Below are 12280 nucleotides of genomic sequence, written 5' to 3' on the forward strand. Positions count from 1 at the left end.
CGGTTACTGTATTTGGCTATGTATGTGGCTGAATATCTGGCTAAACCTACCTGCTCAAAATATGAGCAGGTAGATTTAGGCTTGACATTTGTGCAGTTGAAGTTATATGGCTAAATTAAGAAACCCACCACAGGAACGTCTACAACCTAGTTCCATTTCTCTCTCCCTCACCCATCTCGTGCTTTTGTGTGGTTTGCAATTTTATCTACATACATCTATTAAAGAGACCATATTTATAACCATGCAGATTTATGCAACTTCAACTAGACTTTAGCCAAGTAACTCTTTTCAATATCAATTCCTTTGTTCTTTTGCTTTTATTCTGAAAAGTTTGTTTCACATCTGAATCCATGGTATTCAAGCAGAAATGATCCATTGCATTATCCACTGAAATCAATTCTATCTTAGGCTCCTCTTGCAGAAAAATGAGTGATCAAAATGATATAACAAGACAGGTACTTCAGTTATTGTATATGCAGCTGCATCAGGACCAGAATAATATTGAATTTGTAATGAGATATGCATCAGTTTAAATTTTGTATTTTCAGATTATTATACGTAAAATGAATACTTTAAAATTATTTAGAATTCATATGTACAAAAATAAAACTCTCTTCCCTCATAAAGCATGTCCTAACACCACGCTTTGTCTCTGTTTCTTTTGCTATTTAATAGGCAGAGCTGCTTTTTTAAGTTTTAAATTTTGTTTGGTATTTAATAAACTTTATATTAATTGCAGAACTGCTGATTTGTTTATTTGTTCTTCTTGCTTTATATTAACTAAACAGTGTGTTTTTCCTTTAGTTCTCAAACAAAAGAGCAATAAACGTTGAAAAAAAGATCACCACTAAGAGTTGGCGCCATCCTCTGAGTAAACCTCCATCTAGGTCACCAATGACACTAGTTAAACAGCAGGCAACCAGTGATGAAGGTACAGTAAGAATCTTAATCTGTCGGGGTTTTTTTTTTCTTTTAATCTCTTCTACATCAATTTCCTGAAAAAGTGACCTGTTCAAAAAGTATTGAAAAGAGAGATTTTGATTCTTCTAAGGTTGTATAATTGCATTCAAAATGTTTTCATGTGTGCTGTCTCTGATTTCTATAATTCCATGATTTTTCTGCAATCTGTTAGTAAATAAGGGGTAGATTTTTAAAGAAGCATGGACATATCCATGTGCGTGCGAAGCATGTTATAAAATCCGGGGGCCACCTGCAATGCGCACCGGATTTTATAATCTGCGCATGTGCGTGCAGCGCACACAAGGGGGAGGTCAATTATGCAATCTCCGCGCGGCGACACATCTCAGCCTTCCTTAGTTTCCTACCCCATACCCCCAACCCCTACTTTTTTCCTTTTTTTGTCTTCAAACTTACTTCAGGGCCCGACCTGAAGTAAGTTGCGTTTGCCGGCAGCTGGGACAGTGCCATTCATCGCCCTGCCCCTCCCTGCCCCGTGGCCTGGTGCTTAAGTTCGCACCAGCCTTTACGCGGTAGCCAGACCTCTTGGAAAATTTGCCAGATGATGAGCAAGCTGGGGGAGAGGGAGGGAAGGATAGAGGTCCACTATGATTCAGGAGGGATGAAAGTATAGAAGACTACCAGGGATCAAGATAGAGGGAGAAGAAGCCAATAGCCAGGCATGGATATGACATTAAACTCAAAAATTATTTATGGCGGACACAGACATATTTGGAGATCTCATTAGTTGGATTATTTTTGAAAAGCAGGCTATTATTTTGCTTTTTCTAAAATCTAAATAATTTTGTGACTGTCATTCTCTATATCTGTTTGTAAGAATCATAAAGAAAATAATAAAGCATAAAGAAATGAAGGCTAAAAGGGGGTCAGTTTTCAGGGAGGGCTCTTATAAAAATTAAAATTCCCTGCCACTGAGGGTAAACGTACCTGCGCTGTGAACAACATGCCAACCTTTTCCTGCCAGGGGCAAAAGGAGCAGTGTTAGATTGGGAGGTAGAATGTACATGCAGAGATTTAATTTTGAAATCCTCGTGCATATTTTCACACATATACTTTGCACCTCCTTCAAAAGAAGGTGAAGAGTTATCAGGAACAAAAGTACTGGCTTTCCCCTGTCTGTCCAAGTTTTGAAAAGGTAACTCCATGGGCAGTTTCCCTTTGAAAATTAGATTGCAGGTCTTCAGGTATTAGTGCTGATTTTCTACCAGGTCATGCCAACTTGCCAACCTGTAACTTTTTTTTTTCAATTTATTTTCTTTTCCCCATTATAGGATAGGGAGGCGGAATGGCCGCAACTTTCAATTATGAGGGCAATTTTTAGACAGCTTTGGAAATTGCCCTCCCTGCATATTCAGTTTAGATAAAAGTTCTATATATTATGAATGATTCTTGAATGCATATACTTTTTTTCTGGAATGCAAAAGTTGTGTGTGTGGCAGGGAAATCTGTAAAACGTTTTGTTCAAAAAGGGTGCATGTTCCTGAAAGGTTGGAAACTCCTGATCTAGTGTTTATGGATTTTCAGAAGGCATTTGACAAAGTCCCTCATGAAAGACTCTTCAGGAAATTAAAAACTGATAGGATATGAGGCAATGTCATATTATAAATTGGTGACTGGTTAAAGGATAGGAAACTGAATAGGACTAAATGGTTAGTTTTCCCAGTGGACAAAGGTAAACAGTGGAGTGTTCCATGGATCTGTATAGAGACCAGTGGTATTTATCTTATTTATCCCAGGACAGGCAGGATGCTAGTCCTCACATATGGGTCACTGACTGAGCCCTATCCCGGAAAACTTTCTGTCAAGTTTCAAATTACCCATTTCTGTGAAGGAGTTTTGCTGCTTTAACTTTCTCTACTGCCTCTTCTGTCTCAGCTGGGCTATTGGGGGTGGAACCTTTGCCCTGGAGGGCTGGATGCGCACCTCTGACGTCACCAGGGAGGGGTAGGAAGGGATTTAAATCTGGCCCTTCCTGCGGCACGCAGCCGGGCTCAGGAAACTACCATTTACCTTGGAAGAAGTTTGCCTGTTTCAAATTCCCCATTTTGTGAAGGAGTTTTGCTGCTTTGACTTTTCTACTGCTCTTCTGACTCAGCTGGGCTATTGGGGGTGGAACCTTTGCCCCGGAGGGATGGATATGCACTTCTGACATCAGCAGGGAGGAGTAGGAAGGGCTTTAAATCTGGCCCTTCCTGCGGCGTGCAGTCGCCGCCAGCGCACACCAAAGGGGCGTGTGGCTTTGCCTGAAAACAATAAAATTGAAGAATTTATTCTTGATCGTTGAAGATTTTTTACTATGACTTGGATGAAGTAGAGGACTCTGTATACAAGGTACTGATTTCTAGGGATGTGAATCGTTTTTTGACTATTTAAAAAAATCGTCAGATATTTTTTAAATTGTCAAAAATCGTTGAGTCTCAATACAATAGAAATTCCCCCGATTTAACGTGAAAAATCGTAAATTGGGGGAGGGGGGAGGGTGGGGAAAACCGGCACACCAAAACAACCCCTAAACCCACCCCGACCCTATAAAACTAATCCCTTACCTTCCCCCACCCTCCCGACCCCCCCCCCCCCCCAAAACCTTTTATGAGTACCTGGTGGTCCAGTGGGGGCGCGGGGACCGATCTCCCGCTCTCGGTCCATCGTAAAGATGGCCGGCGCCATCTTTAAAGATGGCGCCGCCATCTTTAAAGATGGCGCCGGCTAGCCAGTGCTCCTACCATGTGACAGGAGCCGGCCAATGGCACGGGTACCCTGTCACATGGTAAGGGCAAAGGGCCATCAGCGCCATCTTTATGAGTGGCAGCCGACAGCCCGAGAACGAGAGATCGCTCCTGGGACCACCACTAGACCACCAGGTAATTTTAAAATGTTTTGGGGGGCTCGGGAGGGTAGGGGAAGCTAAGGGTTCGTTTTTAAAGGGTCGGGTGGTTTTTTTTTTTATCAGGCCATCGGCGCCATTTTTGAGTGGCAGCCAAAATGGCGCCGATAGCCCAAGAGCAGGAGATCGGTCCCCGCGCCCCCACTGGACCACCAGGTAATCGTAAAAAGTTTTGGGAGGGTGGGGGAAGGTAAGGGGTCAATTTTAAAGGGTCGGGCCTCACTAAAAAAAAAAAAAATGATGTGAATCGGAACCAATTCTGATTCACATCACCACCGATCAGATTTTTTTCCCCCTCTAGCCGAACCCGATCGTTAAGACGATCGGGCACACGATTCACATCCCTACTGATTTCCTTAAATATATACCTTAATACTGAAAATTTTCCTTAGCCCCCACGAGCTATTAACTTGTAAAGTGAGAGTTAGAGGCAAAGATATGTTCATATTTATTTATTTATTTATTTATTTATTTACGCTTTTTTTTTAATACCGAGGTATAGCACGTTGCCTTCACTCCGGTTTACATCGTCAACAACTTATACATAAAACAGTGTTTGAAACTCGAAAAAGCGTGAAACGCACGCGTCATGTTACATATAACCATCCATATAACAACTAACTAAATCTGATCTTATGACCAGGTTAACTCATTAACCAGAAGTACACTTTATGAATGACAGATAAGATCAACATTATATATTATCTGAGGTAGGTTCATTATACATATCATTAAGAAGGGGTAAATGGGTGGGATAGAATCTGGGGAAGAGCCCATTGTGTTTTGTGTATTCTATCAGTTACAAATAACGTGTTCGTGGATCTATATATAAGATAGTTAATTAGTTCATTGCATACTCGATGACGGTATGTAATTATATTTGATGTTCTAGCCAATGCCATCCTTGATTGTCTGCGTGAATAACCATGTTTTGAGCTCTTTTTTGAAGGATTTGAAATTGCTTTGCGAGCTCAGGTGTTCTGGTAGAGAGTTCCATAATTTTGGCCCAGCAATAGATATGGCTCTGTTTCTTGTTGTGGATAGTTTGGCGACTGGGAGTGAGGGTATGACTAGATTAACTTTACTTGTTGTTCTGGTTGTCCGTTGTGCTCGGTGTCTATGAATGACATTGTCCAGAGCTGTGTTATTTACATTATATATTGCACTGTGTAGTACTATTAGGGGCGGATTTTCATACTCCGCGAATAGGCCTACTTTTGTTTGCGCTCCAGGCGCAAACAAAAGTACGCTGGATTTTAGTAGATACGCGCGGAGCTGCGCGTATCTGCTAAAAACCTGGATCGGCGCGCGCAAGGCTATTGATTTTGTATAGCCGGCGCGCGCCGAGCCGCGCAGCCTACCCCCGTTCCCTCCAAGGCCGCTCCGAAATCAGAGCGGCCTCGGAGGGAACTTCCTTTTGCCCTCCCCTCACCTTCCCCTCCCTTCCCCTACCTAACCCACCCACCCGGCCCTGTCTAAGCCCCCACCTTACCTTTGTCGGGGGATTTACGCCTCCCTCTGGGAGGCGTAAATCCCCGCGCGCCAGCGGGCCTCTTGCGCGCTGGGCCGCAGCCTGGGGGCGGGTACGGAGGGCGCGGCCACGCCCCCGGGCCGTAGCCACGCCCCCGTACCCGCCCCACAACGCTGCCGACACGCCCCCGAAACGCCGCGACGACCGGGCCCGCCCCCGACACGCCCCCCTCGGAGAACCCCGGGACTTACGTGAGTCCCGGGGCTCTGCGCGCGCCGGTGAGCCTATGTAAAATAGGCTCACCGGCGCGCAGGGCCCTGCTCGCCTAAATCCGCCCGGTTTTGGGCGGATTTAGGCGAGCAGGGCTCTGAAAATCCGCCCCTTAGTGTTTTGAATTCAATTCGTTTTTCCACTGGCAGCCAGTGAAGGCTGTTGAGGTTGGGAGTTATGTGTTCTGTTTTCTTTTTGCCAGTGAAGACTCTAGCTGCTGCGTTCTATACCTTGAATGAATATCTATATCCTGAGGTGGGGGTTAATCTTCTAGGTATGTCCCACACCAAAAGGAAGGCTAGGATCAGGGAAATATTAACATCTACTCCTGATCCAGTGCTCTTACAACCAAGAATATCTACGTTCTTTGCTCCAACCCTTGGAATGAATCCGGAGGACAGGGCCGCAGTGGTATCTGACTTGGAGCGGGAGCCAGTACTACAGGCTGAAACAGTCTCACTTAGCCCCGGAGTTCCTAACACTCCCTCACAACATGTGCAGTTAAACCAGGAACAGTGTGACTCTTTACTGGGAGCAGTTAGTCCTGGAAAATCAATATTGCCGGTATTAGCTACAGGAATGAGTGGACAGCAATCTGGGGGGGATGGGGGGCCCAAGCTGGAGCTGAATATAATTCTTCCATCTGAAATGCCAGAGATAACTATGGGGGTACTGTGGTCAGCCATAAAGTCTCTTGAGAAAGCAATTGTGGATCTTACTCAAAATATTGGTAGAACACAGCAGAGTTTTTCTTGTTTGGAAAATTTAGTAACCCTGAATAAAACAAGTATAATAGAAACTGAAAAACGTTTAGAACAAGTGGAGGTATTTCAACAAAAATATGTTAGATCTGAGTTGATAAATGATAAGAAAATTGAATATCTGGAAAATTCAATTAAATACTTGAATCTCAGGGTTCTAAATTTTCCAATGATTAGGTTAACATCAGCTAAGGAAATGTTTAATAGATACCTAGTGAATGTTTTGAAGATGCAAGAAAAGAACTTACCAATAACGTCAAGAATGTATTATTTACCAGTAAAACCTGTTCCTGGTAACTTAGAGGAACAAGGAGTAACTGATAATTCAATTGGTGTCTCTGAGGTTTTAGAGATATCAACTGATACGGAAATAAAAACAAGGGCCACTATGTTAGTATCCTTTGTTTTTACAACTGATAGGGACTCTGTCCTAAGATTATTTTTGAAACAGAGACACCAATTATTATTAGGACAAAAGATTTGGATATACCCAGATCTGTCCAGGTCAATGCATACCAGAAGGAAAAGTTTATTGAACCTTAGATCTGAGGTAGAAGCAATTGCTGCTAAAATGATTGTAAAGTTTCCTTGTCGATGTGAGATCTTTTATTCAAACCATAAATATGTTTTTTATGAAGTATCTCAGCTCCAGAAGTTCTTGAGCTCCCACACCCCAGTTAGTACAGATTAGTGGTTAGAAGCATATACTCAGTTAAGACTCAGTGTTCTCTCTTTTCTTTTGGATAAACAGTATAGTTTATATCTGATGGACTGCTTGATTTCTGCCATAATAGCATGTGGATTTCCTATAATAAGAACAGGCAACTTATTTCAGGGTAGTGGTTATTACAGAATTATGTAATTGCTTTAAATGCCTGTATTCAAATTTATAATGTAATGTTATAATATTCTAAAAGTTGAATAAAAATAAAATAAAATAAAAATAATTAGGTGGGCCAGGCGCAGAATAACCGGAGCCCACCCATAACGGCAGTGAGCCCAAAAAATTTAGAACGGAGGACGGGGGGGGGGGGGGGGCAGAAGGGGAGCGCAGCAGAGGTCGATGAACGCAAACCCCCCCCCCACACACACACAACACCTACCTCCAAGCACCCTTTGCCGCCGATGAAAAGGATAACCCTTGGCCCCGTTCCGGGGGCGGGAGGTCGTGACATCATCGGGTGGCACCTGTGGCGCCCTCAGACGACGTGCATCGCCCTTTAAAGGGATGGGACACGAGGTAAGCGATCCCTTTTTACTGGATCGCACGAGAGAGCAAGAGCTTCTGTGGCTCTTTGTTCTAAGAGGCTGTATCTCATATCCCGTCAAGTTGGCAGTTCCATTCTCAGTTGGTCTGTTTGTTTTCCAGTCCTACATTGCCGCAACTCGAACCTTGAGGCGCAGGTAGGTGCCACTTGATAATAAAAAAAAAAAAAAAAAAAAAAGTTTGCTGCCTCCCCCGGTTCCCGGTGCTTTCGGCCCTGGGAGCAGTTGCCTTGTTCACTCGTCTTCCTCTCTCCATGCGCCGGACACCCGCTGTTTAGGCAAATGAACATTTGGGAAGGAATGAGGTGGGTGCATGGCCTGCACGGGGACCCTCCCTGGCCTCGGTCGCACTTGTGCACGCGGCGAGGTATCGAGGCACTGTGCTATTTAATTAAGTCGTCGATATTATTAAAAAAAATAAAAAAAATAAATGTTTTCTCTACATGAGCAGCGATCACGCCGGTGTCTCCCCCATTGCGCCTTGCGCTCGCCCACCCCTACCAGTTTCGGGGCTTGTGTCACCACGGCAGGGTTTTTGTTTTTTTTTTTTTTAAACATATAAAAAATGAAACAAAATTATAATTTGCTTTTTTGCCGGCACTGATCTCCCCTAACAAGTAGCAGTAGCAATGTGGTGCACATGTTACACTCACCAACTAAAAAAAAAAAAATAAATAAAAAATTTGAGGCTACATGTGTCTGTTCCTTTCCCGACTGAAAATATAAACACCTATGCACAGAGTGCGCTTTACCCCATCCGCTATCAAAATGTCCTAAAAAACAGGCTGCAGGGAGTAAGCCAAAAGTTATCGCAACCGGCTCCATTTGAAAAAGCTCCTTCCGCCATAAGATTGGAAGCCATGCAACCATGGCTTGATATATATCCTAATCAACAAAAAGCCCACAAATTGGCCATGGGTTTTCATCAAAGTTTCCCTATACCTTTCCAGGGAAACATTGGAGATATCAACACGAGCAATGCGCGCTCGGCAACTCAACACAAGGACATTGTCCAAGCCAAGTTAGATTCCGAAATCAGGCACGGAAGAATCGCTGGTCCATTCCAAGAACCACCTTTTCCACACATGATCTGTTCACCATTGGCTGTCATTCCAAAAAAAGAAAAAGGAAAATATTGATTGATTGAGAATCTCTCTTACCCCCCGGGTCGGTCGGTCAACGATCACTTGCCACAAGAGGAGTGCACGGTACAGTACCCTTCGTTCGATTCGGCGGTGGCCTTAGTTCAAACTTGTAGCCGCGGAGGCCTGATGGTAAAAGCAGACATTGAACTGCATTCCGATTTCTTCCGGTGCACCCAGAAAGCTTTCCCTTATTGGGCTTCAAATTCAATCACCTGTATTTCTTCGACAAATGCATGCCCATGGGATGCTCCGTGTCCTGTGCCTACTTTGAGTTATTCAGCTCATTCCTACACTGGGTATTGGAAAAGCGTACAGCTTCTCATAATATAATCCATTACCTTGACGATTTCCTGTTCGTTGGGCCAAGAGAATCCAACTCCTGCTCCAACCACTTAGCAGATTTCCTAAAGATTACTGCCGAATTTGGGGTTCCGCTAGGGCACAGCAAAACGGAAGGCCCTACAACCATTATCTCCTTCCTTGGGATAGAAATTGATTCCAGTCAGATGATAGCGAGGTTCCCAGATGAAAAAGTTAGCAAGCTAAGATTAATCATCCAACAAGTGTCCACATCAAAGAAGATAACCTTACAGGTGGCGCAATCCATTCTGGGTTCCCTTAACTTCACCTGCCGAGACATTCCCATGGGACGAGCATTCATGAGGAGACTTGCTGCAGCAACCGTGGGAATACAGCGACCCCACCACTTCCTATGTCTATCCAAACACATCTGTGCCGATTTTGCCATATGGAACTCATTCCTCACCAATTTTAATGGAATATCGGTGCAACAAGGAACACCACTGTCCAATGTCGATCTACACAGTCACACTGATGCATCGGGAGGGTGGGGTTTTGGGCCATTTGTTAAAATTCCTGGTGCGCAGAGAGGTGGCCGGAAGATTGGATAGCAAGGGATATCACCAAGAACATTACCTTCCTTGAACTATTTCCCATATGGGTAACTCTGGTGCTTTGGTGCGAAAGGCTACGAAATAAGTTCATAGTTTTTTGGTGTGATAATCAGGCAGTGGTGCAGGTATTAAATGCGCAAACGGCTAAGTGCCCCATGGTTGTCACTTTACTCAGGGAAATCGTTTTAGAAGCATTGCATAATAACATCACACTGCGCGCTAGGCATGTGGCAGGAATATCTAATGGCGCAGCTGATCCCCTTTCCCATGCTAAATGGGCTTTGTTTCGCAAGCAGGTACCGGCAGCAGAAGACGTGGGAACACAAATGCCTGCACGATTATGGAACATTGGACGGCAAACACACAAGATCTAATACGCAGATCCGTTGCCTCTTCCACTTGGAATTCGTACTGCCGAGGATATGAGACCGTCGCCAAGTTCCTGACGCAGAATGGTTGGCAATCGGGCCCCATAAGCGACGATCTGCTGGTCAAATTCATTGTTTCCTCAAAGGAACAGGGCGTAACACGGAACACATTTATCAAGCATATGGCTTGTTTTGCATTATTTACCAAAGCTCGCGGTTGGGGCGATCCCACCAAGTCTTTCCTTATCAAGAAAGTGATGTTTGGATGGGCGAGGCAGGCGGGTCATGCCAAGGATAGCAGACATCCCATCACGCATGACTTGCTCAGGGCACTTTGGACACAGTTATCTTCCATCTGCTCATCTCGGTATGAATCTCTACTCTTTCGTCTAGCATTTTCATTGGCATTCTTCGGTGCATTCCGAGTTAGCGAACTAGTGGCCGATAACAAGGAGGACAAAGGAAGGAGCGGACTGTTAGCGAAGAATGTGGTATGGGCCCCAAAGAAAATAACGATTACCATACAGAAATCAAAGACCGATCAAGAAAGAAGGGGTACCACGCTATCACTCTTGAAAGTTCCAGCCTGTGATACTTGCCCAATTGACAATATGAGACAGTATATGGCAGTTAGGCCTAAGGGAGGTGAGCACCTGTTGATTCACGCAGATGCATCACCACTTACCAGATTCCAATTCTCTGCAATATTAAAAGCATCTATTACAAAAATGAAGTTGGACCCTAAAAAGTTCACATCACATTCGTTCAGGATTGGTGCAGCCACAAGCGCTGCGCAAGCTGGTCTACAAACAGATGCTATCAAAAAAATTGGGCGTTGGAGATCAAGCACTTTCAACTCTTACTTCCGACTTGACAGGGTGGGCATTGCAAACAAGCATTCATAACTGCTTGTGTTAACCAGCATTCTTAATTGTTTTTACAGATGGGCGGCAGGAACAGAATATTGCATGGATTATCGGCCACTCTTATGTCCGATGGGCGGCTAAGAGAGCTCGTGACCAGCCTTACGGACTTCACTTGGGCATGGCGCACAAAGGCTGGCGCATCGAGTGGATGGGTAAACCAGGCATGCACTGGGATCAGTTACTGCCCTTGATGCGGCAACTAAAGAACTTGAGGGCACCACCCGATGTTATTATAATGCATTTGGGAGGCAATGATTTGAGATCAGTCACATGCAAGTGTTTGATTAGAATGGTGAAATGTGACATTGCCGAAATTTTGCAGCTATACCCAGGTGCGGTCATATGTTGGTCCGACATTATTGTTACGACTCGGGATGTGAACCCTTGGTCCAGTGAAGAACATGCGTCTAGTCGCTGGAAGGCGAGGCCAAGTCTAGGACTCTCACAAGATGGAAGACCAAGAGATCTGGATGCAGGCGCCTCCTGCAGGTTGTGTGGTCCAGATAGCTGGTGCCTCCAGCAGGTCGTGGATTCAGAGGTAGACGTCTCCAACGGGTCGTGGAAGATAGAGCTGAGCTGGCGCCTCCAGCAGGTCGTGGAATCAGAGGTAGACGTCTCCAACGGGTCGTGGAAGATAGAGCTGAGCTGGCGCCTCCGGCAGGTCGTGGAATCAGAGGTAGACGTCTCCAACGGGTCGTGGAAGATAGAGCTGAGCTGGTGCCTCCAGCAGGTCGTGGGATCAGAGATATGAACAGTCCAGATGATCAGAGCCGAAGGAACTCCACAGCCGGTCCAGGGGTCGAAAGCCAGAGAATACACCACAGCCGGTCCAGGGGTCGAAAGCCAAAGAATACACCACAGCCAGTCAGGAATCAAACACGGAGGATCAGAAGCAGGAACCAAACTCAGGAACAACCAGGAGCCAAGAAGTCAAGGCAAAGTCTGAGGTGCTGGCCTTGCCTTAAATACTCTCTCACAGCTGGAGCTTGCAGGAAGGAGCCAATCTTATTTCCTGTAGTGGCTCCTTTAAGGATTATCTTCTGCCGCGTGTGCGGCTCTAGGGGAATCCAGCGGGGGGTGGAGCCAGACACGAGCAGGAGGACGGCCGACGCCGCGGCCATGTTTGGTGGAGCAGCAGGGACCGCCGCGGGACGAACCCGCCGAAGCCGAGTGCGGTCACCGCGAGCGGAGCAGTCTGCCGCCCTGGTGAGTGTCTGGCCCTGGTCGCGGCTTGCCGCCACCAGTGGCCATAACAGTACCCCCTCCTTTAGGCCTCCCCCTAGAAGGCTTGGGTTTT

At 45.4% G+C, this 12280-nt stretch overlaps 1 protein-coding gene across 13 annotated transcripts in view; it reads left to right on the forward strand.

The window, feature by feature from the left end:
* Nucleotides 1-12280, forward strand: part of KDM4C (lysine demethylase 4C) — a 1194550-nt gene that overhangs the window by 655619 nt on the left and 526651 nt on the right. For all 13 annotated transcript variants that reach the window (XR_003857320.1, XR_003857321.1, XR_003857317.1 and 10 more), the window contains one exon: nt 805-931. Coding sequence is in view for 9 of the 13 variants with exons in the window: in XM_029605222.1 (XP_029461082.1) it covers nt 805-931 (127 nt within the window). In the remaining 4 variants the exon portion in view is untranslated. The remainder of the gene's footprint in view (nt 1-804; nt 932-12280) is intronic.

This window comes from Rhinatrema bivittatum, chromosome 1 (genome assembly GCF_901001135.1).
Source record: "Rhinatrema bivittatum chromosome 1, aRhiBiv1.1, whole genome shotgun sequence".
NCBI lineage: Eukaryota > Metazoa > Chordata > Amphibia > Gymnophiona > Rhinatrematidae > Rhinatrema > Rhinatrema bivittatum.